The sequence below is a fragment of the Phyllostomus hastatus genome, unplaced genomic scaffold, assembly GCF_019186645.2.
Source record: "Phyllostomus hastatus isolate PE091 unplaced genomic scaffold, TTU_PhHast_1.1 phas_scaffold_1674, whole genome shotgun sequence".
Lineage (NCBI taxonomy): Eukaryota > Metazoa > Chordata > Mammalia > Chiroptera > Phyllostomidae > Phyllostomus > Phyllostomus hastatus.
The window spans coordinates 5,350,870-5,371,113 of NW_025334011.1; the positions used below are offsets into that span (position 1 = coordinate 5,350,870).

At 36.8% G+C, this 20,244-nt stretch overlaps 1 protein-coding gene across 2 annotated transcripts in view; it reads right to left on the minus strand.

The window, feature by feature from the left end:
• Window positions 1-5,207: 5,207 nt before the first annotated feature.
• The window catches only part of CCNI (cyclin I), a 31,275-nt gene continuing 16,238 nt past the window's right edge, over window positions 5,208-20,244 (minus strand). The window contains exons 3-7 of one of the 2 annotated variants that reach the window (XM_045857772.1): window positions 16,148-16,274; window positions 12,554-12,628; window positions 12,265-12,405; window positions 11,745-11,975; window positions 5,208-6,770 (exon numbers count right to left, since the gene is read on the minus strand). In XM_045857772.1, the coding sequence (XP_045713728.1) occupies window positions 6,327-6,770; window positions 11,745-11,975; window positions 12,265-12,405; window positions 12,554-12,628; window positions 16,148-16,274 (1,018 nt within the window). In that variant the 3' untranslated portion in view covers window positions 5,208-6,326. Of the gene's footprint in view, window positions 6,771-11,744; window positions 11,976-12,264; window positions 12,406-12,553; window positions 12,629-16,147; window positions 16,277-20,244 lie in introns of both variants that reach the window. The other variant, XM_045857771.1, reaches the window with a different exon arrangement.

Here is a 20,244-nt window from a genome sequence, read left to right on the forward strand (position 1 = left end):
AGCTGCCTTTTATTACTTGTCGACAGTTCTTGCTTATTTCCATCAGTTTTTCAGTCCCATATTAGGTAGACCACAAAAACACTCCTGGCGGCATCTGCTGCATGTGATGCAGATCCTTTGGAGTGTCCTCTGTATTTAAGAATGGTAATGTAGGCTTCTGTTGAAAGGTGAAATAAAGGAACAGTCCCTGCCTCTCGAACCATCCAATTCTTGGAAAGAAGTTAGGGCAATTGGATGAGCATGCTGGCAAGAGTCTGTCTTTACTTAGATTAAATGATGGAGTTATGGGTCAAGAGTCGTCCCCTCCAGGATAATCTGTAAGGAGAGAAATTGCTAGTGACCAGTAGTTGGAGGGGGTGGATGGGTGGGTGCCCACTCCCTACCTGACACCAGAACATGACAAATTAACATACCAATTATATATTAAACATTATGTTGTGAAACTGCTGCAGTCATTAAGTACAAAACTTATTCCTTATTTTAAATATTTTAATATCTTTACGCAAGAACTCATTTTAAAAACAAATTCTGCATTGGGTTATAGATGTTTTCTGAACAATATTTAAAAATCAAATTAGGCATGGTTATTTAACATAGAGAAATGTGTATTCTGTTGTTCCTATTCCTTCTTTCCCTTAATTTAGTGCCCAGGTTAAAGGAAGTATAATGGTAATAATTTTAATGGGAGCGGGGAGCAAGCTCTAAGTAGGCTGGCAGTCATGTAGGGAAAGCTGGTCACAAACACATACCACTGGTCAAATGAATTGTCATCTCTTGATCTGGCATTTTACTTCAACAGGTTCCTTTTCTCAAGTGCTGATAACACTCATAGGTTTTCAAGGTCTGGCTGACTATGAAACCATCCAGGGCTAATCATCTTCAATAATAAAAAATCACTTATTCCACTCTAGACAAGAAAAGCAAGAATTGAGCCATCTGAACCTATTTCCACTGGTATCAGTCAATAAGCTTTTTATTTTCCACTCAAGCTCTTGAAAAATATTACTTGATTTCAGATACAGACTCTGCCGTATTGTTGTTACACATGTAGTCTAGACAGTCTGCTTGAGATGGCCACAGTACTTACACAAGAGAGATCTGATTTTCTGAATTAGTATGTGCTGAGGTGGGGTGGATAAAATTAGCTCATCTTCCTAATAAGTTGGCCAAACTTTCCCATCAACTGTACCTATCAAATGAACTTTCTTCTTAGTTTAGTTTTTGGGGGATTTTCCCCTACTTTTGGCCCAACTTATGGGTAAACAGTTCCAGTATCTGAAAAACTAATAACATTTCTACACAAAGCCTTTCAGTTTTGCAAATGACTTGTCATCTTCCTGCCTAGAGACCACAGGGTATGGCTCGCTTTGAATATCCTGATACTTGAATTCTTAAGACCACAATATTTAGTCCTTGTGATTGATACCACCTGACTTTCAGAACAATCTAGCAGGCACTGGCACCTCCACTACTGGTGAAGGGATAGAAATGTGTTCATTTGAAGATTAAGTATGAGTCTAGGTATCCACTCACCTCCCTTTCCAACAAGTAGCTTTCTATAAGTGAGATCTTTTAGTTGCCAATGGAACACCCAGGTGCAGCACAAACGATTTTACATCTGGCTCAAAAGCAGTTACATACTTGCAGTGCTGTAAGTTGAATACCATTTCAGTTCACTGTGAAAACTTCCCCTTCAAAATTATGGCATCTTGATAGATCAGAGGAGGCTAGAGGCTATTTTATAACAAGGTTGGTCCCTGTCCCACAAAATAAGTGTGAATGGGGGAAGGATGCAGAACATTCCATAAAGAGCTTGGCTCAACCACACATTCTGCACAATGTTTTTAGACCTCTGGAGCTGTAGTTCTAACTCCTTGCCCTTTATTCATATCCAACCATCCACCTTTCCCACACCCTCCCTCTTACCACACACTTTATATTCTATATACAGCACCAGGCCTATGTTGCTGAGGATATAGTCAGAAACTATGAGTGGCACTTCTATTCTGTAAGCAAACTTCTCGACTACAAAGGTAAGCCCTTTCTATGCTGAACTGCAGGAGTGATTGTAGTCTGAAGAGCAAAAGCACCCTTCCCTCATTGCTTTTCAGTGGTTGCTTGTTTGAAGTCGCCCCTTCATTCTGCATTGTCCTCTTGCCCAATAAACTAAGCTTTCTGATAAATGAGAAACCAGTGCACTAGGTCTATGCTCTTCTACTCCCCCACTGTTGTGTAACACAATACGGTCTACAATTCTGGCATTTTGTCTGCTCTTGACAGTTGGAGAGTCAAGAGAAAGGGAGAGGTTCTCATTTCATCCTTGACTCAGTTCCTGGGAGCTAAAAAACTAGAATTGTGAGCTCTTCTCAAATTTCCCTATCCAGTAAAGTCATTCTTAGTCACCTCTTACTACACCTTTTCAATAATCCAGAGATGTCAAAAGGAAGAGTATGTTTCTGTCCTACACCTGGGTCTTAGTAGGTCACAAAAACTACTAACCTCAATATAGTGAGGGAAAGCTTTTGTTTCAGTTCCTTGATGTAAACTGTGCTACAAAATCCTGCACTTCATTTTTTGATCTAATGATTGGTCAAACCCAACTCAAACTGAAAGCAAAGGTTTAATCTGTATAACTTTTTTTTTTCTTTTGGTATAAGACATGTCAAGCCACCATCACCCCATATCATAGCAGATCTTCATTTTCCCTCATCACCACGTGTATAGACCTCCTGTGCTGTGACATGAACTTGTAACTGCAAATAATGTTGAATATTGCCTCGCAACAAGTGTGTTCACTCATTCCCAAACAGGAAGTCCAAACAAATGATTCTCCCAGAAACTTAAAAGATGTTTCCTTTTCCTGGAAGCACCATCTAGTGGTCAAAGCTTGTAACAGTAACAGGTGTGGGAAACATTCTATTAACATAGTTTAAAGGCTCATTTCAAGATTTTTGAAGGCTTTAGAAGTAACGATTACATGTTAGACAAAACTTCATGATATCAAATGTAAAGACTACAGGTTTGGGGAGAGTCAGAATTTGAACCTTGCTGGAAAGTCTTAGCTATATGGCATTGGACAACTCTCTAACCCGCCAATTGTCAGTGTACATCAGGCATGCTGTATCCAAGGATGGTTGTGAGAACACCTGGCATGGTTATCTTCCCTTCCCAGTTAAAAATGTACAAACTGCCTGAAGGATGATTATAGGCTGCCACCATGTTGGCCAAGTATCAGTGACTTAATCACACATTTTTTAAAAAGATTTTTTTTAGAGAGAGGGGAAAGGAAGGAGAGAGGGAAACACCAATGTGTGGTTGCCTCTTGCATGCCCCCTACTTGGGGCCTGGCCTGCAACCCAGATGTTCCCTGACTGGGAATCAAACCGGCGACCCTCTGGTTCACAGGCTGGCATTCAATCTACTGAGCCACACCAGCCAGAGCACTTAATCACATTTTAAGTAAAAGACCACTGTGCTGCTTTGGACAGTAATGCTCAAGCACAACTTTGTTCCAGGAATTCACAGTAAATAGCTTAAAAATACAGGTATGCAGAGTGTACAGAAGACACATACACGTTGGTTCTAATAACAAAAGAAGTATTTCTTTGGGTGGGGGGCGGATACCAATGTCTTAATTCCCTCAAAAGTAGGAATGGAGGCCGATTCTCACATCAGCTTGGCTGAGTGAAGAGCTACATTCTAGCTTCCTTCAGAGCCAAAGGCGTAGTTTCAGGAACATTTCTGATAAATCTATTATATTTGACATTTGGGAAGACTTCCCCTTGTCTCCCCCTCCACACTAAATTAAGATACCACCTGTAGAGTTCTCCACAGAAAACCAACCTCATTCCATTCTTGCAGAGAGAGTGAAATACACATTTAGCCTCTCCCAGTCTGATCTTCAAGAGATAGAGCATGCACATTCACTTTTTCTGCTGAACGGAGGATGAGAGTAATATGCCCATCAAGTTTATTCCATTGCCTGTGTAGATTTCATGAAATGTTGGGTTTTCTAACCACCAGGAGGCACCAGACAATTATGATCCATAAAGGTCGTTTCCAAATCTTAGAACAATTTATGATGTGATGCCTAGATTTAAGTCAGGTAACTTGGGACAGGCTACTGAGAATAATTTTGGGTATAACAGGATCTAATTTAACAGCAGGAATGTTAATGAAAATTCCACTTTTCAAGAATATTGTACTTTTTGTCTCAATCCATTAATTCAGACCCTGCAGGCAAAATTCTCCAAGAGGCCAGGTTTATGGGAAAGTGCTCAGAAAGATCTGGTCTCCAAAGCACTGTAATTTAATTGGTTAAATAAGCTTTGAGGCTTAACAGCTATCAGCCCAACCATCCCACTTCAGCTACCCATGAAAACAATACTATGTTCCAAACGGATTTACTAGCAGTTTTTTAATAAGATTAGGAAACCTCAAGATCAAGTAGTTAAATTCTTCCTGTCACTCTAACTTCTGTTCAATATGGCTACTGAACTACAAATAAAATATTCTGAATCTAGACTCAATTTTATCACTAGCTTTTTACATAACAAAAATGTTACTCATCTGTTAAGTGGAGGTGGAGGGAATTTAAGTGCCATTTACTCTACAGAAATGGTGAATATGTGTTTGTAAACTTCTTGAAGCTCTCACAATTAAGGAGAATTAAGAAAGAGAACCATAGGAAAAGTAGGAAAAGTGGGATATTTTAATGCACATCTACAAAGCCGTTCTCTTGCTATCTTCACCCTTCTTCCCTCTCCTCACTTTAGTTGCATGTAAAGTACAAGCTTTCCCTCTGACTGGACTGTAAAGTCTTAAGCAGGTAGGGAGTAACCCTACCACAAAAATTTCAAGAAAGTCGGATGTTGACCTGAGAATACTCTTCCACTGCTAAACTGGAACAAATAGATTAAAATGCCATATATCTAGATGTGTATCTGTGTCTGCCCTCACAAAGAGTTCCATTAAGATAAGAATTTACTGTTTGGAAGGTCCACAGTCCACCAGTGAAAAAATAACATAAAAGAAAAATTCTTTGTCAAAAACCTACACCCTTCATATTTAAATACCATTTCCTTCATGTTTTATTTTCTGTAAAGCATATTCTTAGTATTTTAATTATTTTTCAGTTTAGATAACAATGCCTAAGCAATCGGGAACTTGCACCTCTTCACAAGCAGAAAAAAAGAGATACAACAGAGTTAAGGACAACGTTTATTGCTACCAGAGGCTTTTATCATCAGTACATGGTTGGTTTTGACTGCAATACCTTGTTCAGACTGCACAGGGAGCTCAGATTCCAGAAGTCATTAAGAGAAATATAGGTAGGGGCTTTGAGACAAGAAAGAATAACTTTTATCGAGAAAATACTAATAGCTTAACAACATAAAACTAGGGTACTGAACTTAGTTATTACACATTACAGACCCAAATAATAGAGCTGCCCCAACATCTAAATGGTCTCTCCTACTGATTATAAAGTGAAAAAGAGTTGATCAGTTACCAAAAAAATATATAAATTTTAGTTACTACATTTTTCTTTGGTGAGCACCTGGACATATTTATCACAAATTTCTTATGCAAATGCCAAAAATGCTTTCAACAAATCTAACAGTGTCCTAATTACATGCCACCTTTAAGCTTTAGTTTAAGATAATCAATAATAATAATTTTGTTTCCAGATCCTAGAAATGGAAATGAGACAAACACAAACATCAACATGGTAATTTGAGTCCTTTTTCTATTACCACTTCTGATTTACATGGGGCAATTTTGAAGTAAATTTGAATTTGAATCATAGATTACACATAACTGTCAAGCTGAAATAATTTGTTTGCTAAATTGCTAAAAAATAATTTTGAGGATTTCCTCCTCAGTGGAAGTCAGGCTACACATCAACATGCATAAAATTCATTAAGTATCAATAAAAAAGCAAGCAAAAGCAAGGGGAAAATTAAGTCCTGACACTGGGGATAGGGCTTGCTAGCTATGAATTCTGCAACTTTGAAAAGAAACACTGAATGTAAATTTTTGACATGGGAGCAACATTTAAGCAGAATAAACAGTGAAACTGACAAATACTACAAAGATATTTTTTACTTAAAATTGTTGGATCTTTTCAATTTTATACTTTTTTGGTCTTTAAGTGCTTAAATAATGTTGGATTTTAATTAACCACAATATATATTTTTTTTCTTCCTGGCTCACTCAAATCAGCCTGATTAGGTATACACCTTTATATATATAGCCTGCCCTGGTTTTCCACGTTCCTGTTCCCAGAGTAGTATACCCCAGTTTGCACTTAAAGGTAAAACCTGAAACTACATGACAGACACAGGCTGCAAAGGTGGACAAGGGGAAACATGTCCCTCTTGCCTTGATAAATCTGTGCCACACACAGAACCCACATTTTCTGTAGCATTATCTTCATTATAGAGCCGTTTGATTCCATCATAGAAGTCATCCACTTCCATTTCCTCTACTTTGCGTTTAGCAGAGGCATGCTTGTACCCGCTGGCAGCTGGGAGATGATGATAGAAGGCTGCTGGACCTCTGACTGGCACTTCTGGTTTGCTGTTGTCCTTGGAGAAATCTGGGCCTGGGACAGAGGAGGAATGTAATCGGAACACTCCTTTGTCACAGGGCACCAGGGTGTGCTTGAGGGGACGGTAGACATAAACGGAATTTAGAGGCAGGGAAGACTGCAGAGTAGAAAGGTGATGTGCCACAAGCTCCCGACAGTGGATCAGCTGGGAGCTATCCATCTGGGACAAGCATTAAAAAAAAAAGTTGGTCATTTAATTGTTGTAGGCTGCTCTATCATCTTTGCTGGCTACTTTTCCATCCTGTGCCCTCTGCACCCCCAGATTCCTTTCCTTGCCCCCATATCTTCTAAACTCAACTCATCTATTTCTCCAGCCTATCCATCATCTTAGGAATTAGGTCCAAATCTATATTTCTAATATAAGTCTCTTTGGAATCTAAATTCTGCATTTGCTGAACATCTCTGCATGCTGGGCATCTTCATGAAAGCAGAAATAATTCTCTTTTGTTCAGTGTTACATACCCAACATTTGTTTTGTTCAGTCTATTCCCCAGTAGAAGGACCTTCACCCTGCCCTCTTTGTCTCTTCTAATCTCTTCAGTGAAGACCAACATACACACAGAATTCATTAACAATTTAAGGAAGAAGCAATTTAAGTAGGCAAGAAGAAATTTAAGTAAGAAATGGAAAAGGCTTTATGGCCTTTAAAATAATTTAAATATTTTTTTTGTTAGTGTGAACTTTTGACAAGTAATTTTTTGTAGAAAACAGCTTGACAATACTAGGAAGAAATGTTTTTAACTTCAGAGATTCACTTATTCTATCTTCTAAGACAATTCAAATATCAGTCCTTTCTGATGCTACCTTTGTCTCTCTCCAGCCTCCTATACTCCCAAATTCTAGAACCATTTGTTTCTATAGCAACCTGTCATCAAACTTAACCACACACTATATTAGCATAATCTATTTAAATATTCAGGCTTTTCCATTACAGAGTACAAGATCCCAATAGGTAGGCATTATATCGTATTCATTTTTATTCGTTAAGTTTCTAGCATGGAAGGCCTTCAAAATCTTACCTTTGCTAAGCTAAAGAGTCTAATTAGTTTCTTGGCCCTCCCTTCTTTGTAATTATAGCTATAGTGAAAACAGTCTTCCTCTAGCAACATATATTTCTCTCCTATTCAAATTTCTTTAGTGGCACCCCAAAACCTACAAGCAGTTAATCTCTTTAGCCTGGTATTAATAAAGCTATCCACAATCTAACCCCAAACTTCTTTTCCAGCCTTATTTCCTAGAATATCCCAATTTGTGCTCTACATTCCTGCCAAATGGGCCTGCTCTCTCTATTCTATACAAATCTTGTCCTTCCTTACTTTACCCTTACTTACCCTGTTTCTACTTGTTGAAATTATGTTACCTAACCTATTACCTTACATGTCTGGCTAATTTACCACCACCTTCCTGGAAGCCTACCTTGATCACTTTCCAGTTTTGTGTATATCACAAGCATTTTTGGACACTTCTCAACCAAGTCTTATTCTTACCTATAACAACCTGCAGCTTACAAGCACGACTGTTTGCAATACCACAGAAAAAAATAAAGGAAAACAGCATACTCTGCAAGAACACATTTTGTCACAAATTGTATTTATCTCTAAATACAAGATCCGGCACAAATAATGCCCCCCTTTTTTATAACAAAATCATAAGCATGCAATTCTGTAACATAACTATCACACTCAAGCAGAACATATGACATTTTAGGTGTCATGTTCAAATTAAAATTATTACACCTGTAGTATTACCCTACCAACCACATGCAAGCAGGCCTTCTTCTGCCGGAGCCTATATATTCATTACTCGTCATCCAGGAAAGAACAGTGGAACAAAAGCACACAGAAGAGAGATGGGATTTCAAAATTTTCTAAGACAGCCCTGGCTGGCGTAGCTCCGTGGATTGAGCGTAGGCTGCAAACCAAAGCATCGCAGGTTCAATTCCCAGTCAGGGCACATGCCTGGGTTGCAGGCCCTGGCCCCTAGCAACCGCATATTGATGTTTCTCTCTCTCTCTCTCTCCCTCCTTTCCCTCTCTAGAAATAAATAAATAAAATCTTTAAAAAATTTTTTTCTAAGACAATTGATACCCTTAGCCAATACTTCAAGAAGCCTTCAAAAGAGAGGTAATAGAAATGAAAGAAATAGGGAAGTGAATAAAGGCTATAGTGTAAAAACTATATCTAAAAAGTTAAGTACTTAGTTTAATAAACTGCTTTAGCAAATAAATGATGCCTAGTGGCCTACAAAAGTAAAAGTACAAATATTCTACTGCCTTGGTCATTAGGCGTAACACTACAGCAGAATTCTGAAAGAAGGTGAATTTCAAATAAAAGACTTTTATGTCACTATAATCTTTCTCTGTGAAAAAAATAATAAAGGTGAGTTATATTTTAGAGGTGAGGGCTAGCAAAAAATGGTAGAGAGAGAAAGATATTAGAGTAAATGGTGAAAGTTTACAGGGCAGACATCCAAATAGGTTACTGCTAGAAAGAGGGAAAAAACAGCATGACGTAAGTGATAGGCCCTTCGGACGGACCCAGGTTTACTGGACAGCATGAAGCACTAAAAATCCTACTGCAATAGTCTGACCGTAGGCGCCTTCAGGAAGAACTGGAAGACTCTGGTAAGAAAGGGTCTACTTCTTTAATGAACTACTCTAATATTAAACTATACTACAGCAGGGGATCTCTACCTTGACTACTGCCTGGCTAGTGACAAGGGAGCCACCACAGTATTTTGGGTAGAGTTTAACTTCCTAGGTTATCAAGGAAGAGGGGCACATCAGTCAGAAAAAGGAGGACACTGAGTACAGCCCCAGAATTAGAGCAGTACAAGAAAGGTTTAGCCATCCCAAAATGGTGGCCAACAAGCAGCATAAGAGCCAACAGGGGTGGGGGTACTAGCAGAGACAAGAGGAAGCTTGCCTTTCAATCGAAGAAACACTCACTGCATTCTGGAGTCCAGGGGGGACGGGGACGGGGCCAGATACACAGCCAGAGCCAGAGCCAGTGGTCCCCATACAGAATAAGGTGTCTGACAGACCACTGGCAGTCCTCCCAAACCAGAACAATGGGAATCATGTCAGAAGCAATTCTGGCATGATCTCACCAATCTGATGCAAGAATTTCCTACACTAGAATGAGAAACCCAGGAGGAATACCTGATACTACTATGGCCTTGTCACAGGTCTAATCACAAGATTTTAGACCTAATGTTCCTACCTAAAAAGGAGCAAACTTAGCAAAAACAGAACTGAGTCTGGAAGAATCAGAAACCATCAGGCTTGGGCCACAAGGGTTGAACAAAATGATTTCTAAGAAGGTTCCTTCAATTCCCAGTTTATAATGCTTCTCCAGTAAAGGGGGAAACAAGTTTCCATGAACACTTTCTTCTAGAACCAGAAGACTTACAAAAAAGGATTAAGCAGATTCTCCAGTATTCTTCAGTAGAGAACAAGCCCGAAAAGCTACAGAATACACATGCTACTCACAGCATTCTTATTATTTATGCTTCCAAGTCTGTTCTTTCTCTGTGATGATAACACTTCAAATAGCAAATTTTTTGTGTACTGGCTTGGGAACGGGGACAGAGACCAAGTCAGGTGGCATTTAGAGATATGTCATTTGTTCCAATAAAAAACATACATACGTATATACATACATACACAAAATATAGGAGGTTATCTATTAATGGTCCCCACTTCCTGTTTAACATAATATAATGACTAATATTCAACTACATTTTTCCAACATTCTAGGTAGGCAAAATAAATTTTCTGTGCCACACTATTCATGTATATGGTGGTTTATGATAGTTTCTCAAAATTCCCATGAAATAGCATCTATCTCTTAGGATTTATTTTCATTACAGGATTTATTTCAATGGAAATAAATACTTCTCAATTATTTCCATCTAACATATGTTGTTACACTAAACATCACATGTTCCAGGGATGTAGAACAAACTGAGCCATGCTAGTAACAGTGGAACAAAACACATAAAAGAGGGATGGTACTCTGGTTAATATGCTGCTCTGGTTATTACCCTTTTTATAAAAAGATTCTTAGCCTTTCTCTGCTCACACACTAGGTCCTAGAGCCTGAAATTCTCAAAGCTAAGAGGTAGCACTAAGGTACTAACTTTTATAGTTCACATCTATAAGATCACCAATTATAACCATCTTATACAGAGCACCAAATTAAAGCATTATTTTCTTGTTTTTATTTTATAGTATTCTTATATAAATTTTAATAATTCAATAACTGCAGCTCTTTGTTAAAATTACTTTTTATATTAAAAAATGTTTTCAAGTTCAAAATTTAAGCCTTTTCTATAAATAAAATCCAATGAAACAAGTCAGGCTAACTACTGCCAAATGAGAATAGGGACATATAAGGAGAAAGCAAGTTCATAAGTCTTTTATGGATTCAGTTGGCAGAGGAGTAAGGTTTGCAGATCTAAACTTGTAAATTCTATTTGGTGACATGAAGAGAACTAATAAAAATTCTCTCAAAGTACTTGCTAACATACGGCACTATTACTAACTTTCCACTGGAGTGAGAATTTTCTCCACTAAACCCTTACATTTTACATACAGTTGATAAATTATGGACTAATCTCAGGCAGTAACAGGAAGTACCAGGACAAAACCTCTTTCAGAAAGCCTGTTTTCTACTTGCCAAACTCTGATACAAATACTTCATTTTCTAGCCAACACTAAATCATGTGCTTGTCTAAAAAGCAACTGGTTACAATTTATGTTTTTAACATAAAATGAGTGGAGTACTATAGAAGTACTATAATGAAAGCTACAAATGCAGCTGGGAAGGTTCTTCATATAAAACTAAAGGAGAATATATTATTGAAAATTGTATCAAATCTTTCAAGATTCTTAACGACTTTAAGTAATCTACAAGGGTTGAAAGGAATCAAGAAAATAGTATATAAACTTTACAGGAGGAAAAAAAGACTACCTTTAAATTTAAAGTGTAAATTTCTTCACACTTGTCTACTCCTAAAAATGGTTTGCCATTACAATTAGAAATGTCTTAGTTTTATAACCATTTGGCAACCCTTTTTATGAGAGTAAGAAATATACTTAAAATGAACACTACTTAACTAAACTGACACCTACCTGTGCTTTCTGAAGCAGTTCAATTGTAAGGGGAAGCCAATCAGGAATGAGTTTCTCCATTTCCAAACTAACCATGGCCAGAGCAAGCATGGATCCTTTGAATTGCAGAAACTGGTTACAGGCCATACAGTGAAGTAGTTGCTTGGTTAGGATTGCCAAATGTTGAGACGGGCTCAGTTTGGGCCAACTGAAAAGTAACTGAGGCCTAGTTGACACGGCAATGGCATGGAACTAGAAAACAAAATCACAAGATAATTCTAGTTTTACTTAAATGTCTACGTAAATCATGTACAGAAATTGATGAAACCTCAAGTATTACCCAATGTTTAATTTTTTTAAGTTTGAAATTTTAACATCAGTGATTTGACATATATCCTAATTTCTAATTTTTCCTTGCCTAATTGCAGTAAGTTCCCTTTTTATAAAAATCATAATAAAACAAATGAGCAGGGAATTTACTTTTCTTATTGAAATAGGACTACATGTTTAAATAAAAAACTAAGACTTCAGGTATATTTACAATGTGAAGAAAATCCAATGGTGTGGCTGTGTGAAGGTCCCAATTCAACTTATCCAGAATAATTCTCTCCATCCTCAGAATTTCAGATGAAGAACATCCACAGAAACTGTCTCTTGCCAACACCTTCAGTACTGGAATTCTCTATTCAAAGCAAAGGGAACCATAGGACAGGGAGAAGACAGAAAAAAATTCATTTCAATTTTTGTTTTGGTAAACAAAGAGCAAGTGAATAAATGGAGAGAAATATTCAAAAAAGAGACATAACTAATCTTTAAAGAAAAATATTTACCTCATCTTCCTCAACAGTCTTGGCGGCTAGGAAAAAACAGCTGATTGCAATACAACTCAAGTATTTTGGATGGGCCTAAAATTTTGAAGAGGGAAAAAGTAACTTCAGTGATTCTTCAGAATTTATGAGTTTATTTTTAAAAACTAGATATGTACATAAGACAAGTATGCATACTTTTGATGGAATGCAATTAATGATTCCTACCCACTGCTTCTAAAATCAGAGTTAGCTTTTAATTTTAACTCCCCTACCCATATGGATATTCTGTAGAAGTACTAGGATCATTTCCCTGGCTGGAAGTTCAACCAATGCTAGCCAAAGTTCATTTCTATCCAGCATAAAAGACCTTTTATTTAGAAGACAATTTTTAATTTAATAAATAAAATTCTCCAAATTAAAAATATGTATTTGTGTGTGTATATTTTTAAAGCTAGTTTTAGGCTCTTTACTTATATCAATAAAATCAACATATTAAGTGTTAGGGGAATGAAATAGGAGATAATATCAAAAGGCTATTAATAAAGTTCAAATGCTTTAAAAAATTATAGGACAGCAGATGAGTAGAAGTTTTCTAATTATTAATGTCCACACACACAAAATTATATATTCAAGTCCCATGGTAAGAATGAAAGGCTCCTAAATATATACAGAATCAATTAGTGAGTTTAAAAAAAAAGTCCTTGGGTTTGACACCCATAGTAGGGCTCGAAATTGCCTGTTTTCATTATCTGTAATGAAGCTGGTCCACTTTTTACCTTACTGGCAGAATAAGGGTTTGCCAATCCAGTATCAGAATCTAGTTTTAAATAACCAAAACGATTCACTCCAACTATATTAAATGACACAGAGGTCAGTGATATAACACAAAGAAAACTTGAATCAACATGTATTTTATACTTAACTATTATATTCATTCCTGTGAGATTGGGAAAGCCTTCTGATGACCAGAATATAGCCTTGATTAATTGACTAACTTATTTAATAAACATGCCAATGATCACTGCCTCAGTACAAGTGGCATACTGTCTAGGAATCTTAGAATCTTCTGCCCGTATGACACAATAAAAGCTGGTTCAATACTATCAATATTTTAAAATGATCATTAATACTAATCATTTAATACAATTCAGAAAGTACTTCCATAAATTACATCTATTACATCTTTCTACATATGAGAAAACAATCTCACAGGTTAAGGGACACTACACAAGTGATCTAGAAAGTGACTAAGACGTTTTTGATAAAGTAGTTTTTTCCAGGCTCCCTTATTTCCCCATGTATACAAACAACATATCAAACCCACATCCCTGAATAAATCGGAGTTCATTACAAAGAGTCCAACAGTTAACTCTGGGTAGGCAATACAACCCCTGAATCAAGGGCACCAATAATAAATTTAGTAATAAAAAGAATCCCAGCAGCAAATGTGATTTTATTTTTAAATAAACAGTAGTTCTCAGACCTGGCTATACATCAGGATGTATTCTTTAAATATAAGCAAACTATTAGAGATTCAGAATCAGTAAGTCTGGGAGAGGGGTCAGGATCCAGGTCCACACTTTTAAAGAGCTTCATAACACTTTATTCTACACAGCTAGGATTAAGGCTCCTCATTATTATACCCTTTTACAGTGTACTTTAAGTACCTTTATTTAAACTATGAATACATTTTAGATTGTTTCAATATAGATTGACCATCTCTAAACAATAGTACCTGATGCTATTAACATGATAGGACCCATTAAATACGAAATATGAAAAAATGAGATTATCCTTGGCAAATTCTCTAATTGTTTTAGAAACTTGCCCAAGTCTGTTTAAAATTACACTGGATCTTAGCCAAAAGGCCAAGAAGCAATGTTTAAAATGTTTAATAAGGTTGATAATAATCTTTTTCTATAACAGAAGCTACAATAAGTTAACTAATAATTTTTGAAGAATATGCAACCCAAGAAAGGACAATAACCTTAAACACCTCTTTGTGAAAGGGAGGTTAGTTGTTATAGGAGGTTGGGTGTAGGGATAGGGTCCTTTGATAAGAGATAAAAGTAGGCATTTCAGATTAGCCAGACTTTAGGCAATTAGTATCAATATAATTTTTTTAAGTTTTGGGGTTTTTTTTAAGTCTCTTAAGTTTAAAACATAAAAAGGTAACTGAACAGCCATCCAAATTCTATGGCTTCTTCTTTTTTATATCTAATAAGAAAGTACCCTCTATACTGAATTCATAGTTCCCCCAGGTTACATATTCTTAGGCATAGAAATAGCAACAACTGAAGTCCTTTTTCACTTTTTCATGCCTTGCCATTAAATAAATACTAACTTTCTGCTTTAAATCTGTTGAGGGCCCATTATGACTGATTTTACATAATATAACCAAAGATATACCAACAGGAACAACGTAAAACTTACATACACATTTTTTAATCCTCGTGCAAGGATGTTTATTGATTTTAGAAAGAACATGAGGAGACAGAGAGGAAGAAACATTGATTGGTTGCTTCCTACCTGTGCCCCATCCAGGGATCCAACTGACAACCTAAGTATACGTAGTGAGTGGGATCGAATTTGCAACATTTTGATGTACAGGATGACACACCAACTGAGACACCCAGCTAGGGCTCACTCATACATTTTGTTAAATGCTGCCATTTGACAAAAATACACCAAGCTATTTTACAACAGTCTGGTTCATCTTGTTGTGCTCCAAGTGTATACCTCTAGAAAGCATATATTGTTCGGGAAAATAAACAATATTCGATAAACAAAAAATGATGGAGAAAAATTTGCAATAGGCACATTCGTACACCAATGTGTTAAATAAAAGATGATTAAACGATGACTAAAAGATGTCAGTGCTATGTAATATTAAAAGCAGACCAAAAATTTCATAGGTTAAATATGTTAGAAATACTTGTAGCAAAAAAATTATAGAATATATACCCTAACTGGTGTGGCTCAGTTGGCTGGGTGTCATCGGCCGGTTCAAGACCCAGTGAGGGAACATGTCTGGGTTCTGGGTTCAGTGTCCAGTTGGGGTAAGTACGAGAAGCAATGGATCAATGTTTCTCTCGTACACTGATGTCTGTCTCCCTCTCCTTCTCCCTCCCTTCCCCTCTCTTTTAATAAAATCCTGACAAAAAAATATATAAGGATTTTATTTATTTTTAGAAAGAGGGGAAAGGAGGGACAGAAAGAGGGAGGGAAACATCAATGTGCGAGAGAAACATCTATCAATTGCTTCTTGCATGCTCCCACCGGGGACCTGGCCTGCAACCCAGGCATCTGCCCTCACTGGGAGTCAAACCAACAGCTTTTCATTTGGGGGGACAATGTCCAACCCACTGAGCTATACCAATCAGAGCTAAAAATAAATAAAATCTTTTTAATAAAATGTACAGAATACAAGTAGAAACATTTCTGAAAATTTAAAGCCATAGAAAACATCATGTCTTCTTACAGGTACACAAATTATGTCCATGAAGGTTTTCCAATTCCTTTCCAGCTTACAGAATGTTTACTAATATCCCTGGTTTAGCATATAAACCCTCAAATAAGAGTCTGGGTTTAAGTGTATCTAAAGCAATTAATTACCTTTACAGTGGCTAAAAACCTGTCCAAAAGACTGCTAGCCAGAGCAAATGTTTCTGGGTAAAGGTTGAATTGGTACTTGAGTTTGGCCAGCCACTGAATCACTTCATCTCTCTGGGATGCAGAAACACTCTGTAAGGGAACAATTAAAACATAAAAATTAAAATAAAATAAAACAAGTTTCAAGTTATCATCTAGATTATGTTTAGAATTCTCTCTTTTAAAAGGTTAGCAAATGCTATGTAATAGTATTTATATGTTAAAAAATGTTCTTTTTTAATGTTTTTGAGTTTATTTAAAATCTAGCAAATGAGATAAAAGATAAAACTTAGGGAGAGGCTTTAATAACTTCTGGCCAAGATGGAGACATAGGCAGACACACTTTGCCTCCTCGCACAAACATAAGAAGAATCACAACTAACCTCAAAATAAAAAAACAACCAAAACTGCCAGAAAATCAAACTGTAATAAAGTCTGACAACCAAGAAGTTAAAGAAGAAATATTCATCCAGATGGGTATGAGGGGCAGAGAGGACACGCCAGTGAAATGTGGCAGATAAAAACTTAGAACCGGGAGGGATAACTGGGGAGCCGGTGTTCCCAGCCCCAGGCTAAACCACGCAGTCCTGGGTTCCAGTGTCAGGAAAATAAAGCCTCATAATTTCTGGCTGTAAAAACCAGTGGGGATTAGGGTGGCGGAAGAAACTGCCAGTCTCTCAGGAGACTCAGTGTAAAGGACCAGCACAGTCCTAGAACATATACAAACCCACCCACTCCGCTATTCAGCATCAGGGCAGCCCTAGAAGGGTGTCAATCACTTATGGGAAGTGGGGGAAGTGACTGGAAATGGGCAACAGCTGAGCAAGCAGCACTGTTCCCTCTCCAATCCCTCCCCTATATACAGCACCACAAAGCAACAAAGCGGTTTTCCCCGCCCAGGTGAATACCTAAGGCTCCGCCCCTTACATAAAAAAGCAGCTCTACTTAAGACACAGAAACATACACAGGGAGGCTGCCAAATTGAGGAGAAAAAGAATTACGGCCTAAGCAAAAGAGATCAAAACTCTAGAAAAAGAACTACGCAAAATAGAGATAGCCAAACTATCAGTTCAGAGTTCAAAACACTGGTGACATAGATGCTCAGAGAAATCATTGAGTACAACACATTAAAGGGAAGGAGTGAAGGCTTACTAAGTAAAATAAAGAAAAACCCACAGGGAACCAACAGTGAAGGCAAGGAAGCCGGGGATCAAATCAACAATTTTGAACATAAGGAGGAAATAAACACTGAACTAGTACAGAATGAAGAAGCAGGAATTCAGAAAAATGAGAAGAGAGTAAGAGATGACTCTGGGACATCTCCAAAAAAACCAACATCCACATCATAGGGATTCCAGAAGGAGAAGAGGAAGAGCAAGAAATTAAAAACCTACTTGAAATAAAGAAAACTTCCCTCATAAATAAAAATAAAAATATATTACTTATATTATTCATCAGCAAGTACAGATATACAATTCCAGGAAGTATGCAGAGTCCAGAAAAAGTTGGACCCAAAGAGGGTCACACCAAGGCACATCATAATGAAAATGCCAAAGGTTAAAGATAAAGAGAGTCTTCAAAGCAACAAGAGAGAAGGAGACAGTTAGGTACCTAACAAAGGAGTTCCCAGAAGACTATCAGCTGATTTCTCAAAAGAAACTTTGCAGGCAAGAAGTATCCAAACTGATGAAACGCAAGGACCTACACCCAAGATTACTCTATCCAGCAAAGCTATCATTTAAAGTGGAAGGGCAGATAAAGGCTTCCCAGACCAGGTAAAGCTACAAGAGTTCACCATCATCAAGCCCTTATTATAGGACTTACTTAAGAAAAAGAAGAAGATTAAAACTATGAACAGTAAAATGACAACTCACAACTATCAACAACTGAATCTAAAAACAAAACAAACTAAGCAAACAACTAGAACATGAAAAGAATCACAGAATGGACATCACATGGAGGGTTATCAGTTGGCGGGGGAGGAGGGAGAATGGGGGAAAAGGTACAGGAATTAAGAAACATAATTGGTAGATACAAAATATACTGGGGCGTGTTAAGAATAGAATAGGAAATGCAGAAGTCAAAGAACCTATATGCACAATCCATGGATGTGAACGAAGAGGGGACTGCTGGAAGAAAGGGGGATACAAGGCAGAGGGGGACAAAAAGGAAAAGATTGAGATAACTGTAATAGCATAATCAAGAAAATATACTTAAAAAAGCATTAGGGAGTGGGGCATGGGGGATTAAATGGTAATGGAAAAACAAATACAATAAAGATTAAATTTTTAAAAATAAAATTAAAACTCCAAGAAAATCTGTACGTATTGGTTATAGCATTTAACATCAATATCTAATATTACCATTCTTTACTAAATAAAATCTTTGCTATGTCACCTCACCATCTATATTTAAATTAATTTGAAATGTTCAGATAACATATTTTAAAGTTTAAGTTATCAATTGGCAGTAATTTTGGAATTAAGTTTTTCCAATTCTTAAAAATAAGAAAACACAGTGAATTTCTAAGACAACAAATAGGCATTAAACTACTTCAGGAAACAGACTATGATAACAAAATGACAACCCATTAAAAACAAAGCTAAAGTCAACAGGAATAAATATAAGATACGAGGGACAACAAATTACACATTGAAAAATGATGAAAGAATACTAACGGGGAAATTCACCTGACCTAATTACCAGTGGAGAGATTATTACACAAACACAAAACATATTGTTGTTTTAATCCTCCCACATATTATTTTTAACTACTGAATATAGGCTTAATTTTTAGAAGATGCACACTTTAAAGCAGTAATGATTTAGATATCTTTATTCTTGAGTTTTTCGGGCACCATAAAAACGAAACTAACTTAGCAATACTGAATCTAATAATAAATAAAACACATCTATATAAATACTACTTCTGCCAGGTAAACAAAACAAAGTAGAGAAATAGAAATGACTCTGTGATTAGTAGAAAAGAGTATTTTCAGTAACTGAGGGTTCCAAACAAGTAAAAGTGTAATCCAAGCTCTGCACTCACAACCATTTTTTATAGAAAACTCTTTAAAAATATATTACTTAGCCCTGGCTGGTGTGGCTCAGTGGATTGAGTGCCGGCCTGCAAACCAAAGGGTCATTGGTTCAATTTCCAGTCAGGGCACATGCCTGCCTGGGTTGTGGGCCAGGTCCCCAGTAGGGGGCACGTGAGAGGCAACCACACACTGATGTTTCTCTCCCTGCCTTCCCCCCCTCTAAAAACAAATCAATAAAGGTCTTTAAAAAAATAAAAATATATTACTTATATTATTCCTCAGAAACTACAGAGACCATAGCTTAAAACTTTTCCTGATCACTCAGGGTCAACTTTATCAAAAGAGAGGGGCACTAAGAGCTATGAAAACATGAAGGGCAAGGCACCTCCTCAAACAGGTATTGCAGCTGAACTTTCTTCTCTTTCCTTTTGGATTCCTTTAGTGTTATAAGGAATATGTGACTTGGTGTTTATTATAATCTCAGCCATTCCATTGGCTAATTTATTTTATTCCAGCTCCATTTTCTGTCACTTTCAGTTTTGGCATTACAAAGTAAACTGTTTCTCTGTGTTGGCCAAACCAAAACTAATTACACATACAATTGTTACATCTAGCTTATTAGATTAATCACCATACATTCACCTTCTGATTAATTTGTCAAATAAGGACTGATCTTAGAATACTGCACAATTAATAGTGAAAATGAGATATAGTTTACAACCTCTTCATTAACATCTCACCATTAAGCTGGTGTTAAAAATATGAACAATATGAAAACACCTGACAATCGACATTTTAGTCTGTCCATATTAATAAACATTAAGTGTCTATCATATTTTAAGTCCCAGGTATACAATGATGAATGAAAACTCCTTGTTTAAACTTCAAAACTTAAAAGTCTCATGGTAAGACAATCAATCAAGAAATGTAAAAAAACTATGTATGGTAAATGCTGTAAGTGGCATGCAGAGAGTGCTGGGGTACAGACTGGAAGGGCACGTGTCTCAGTGTGAGAGTCAA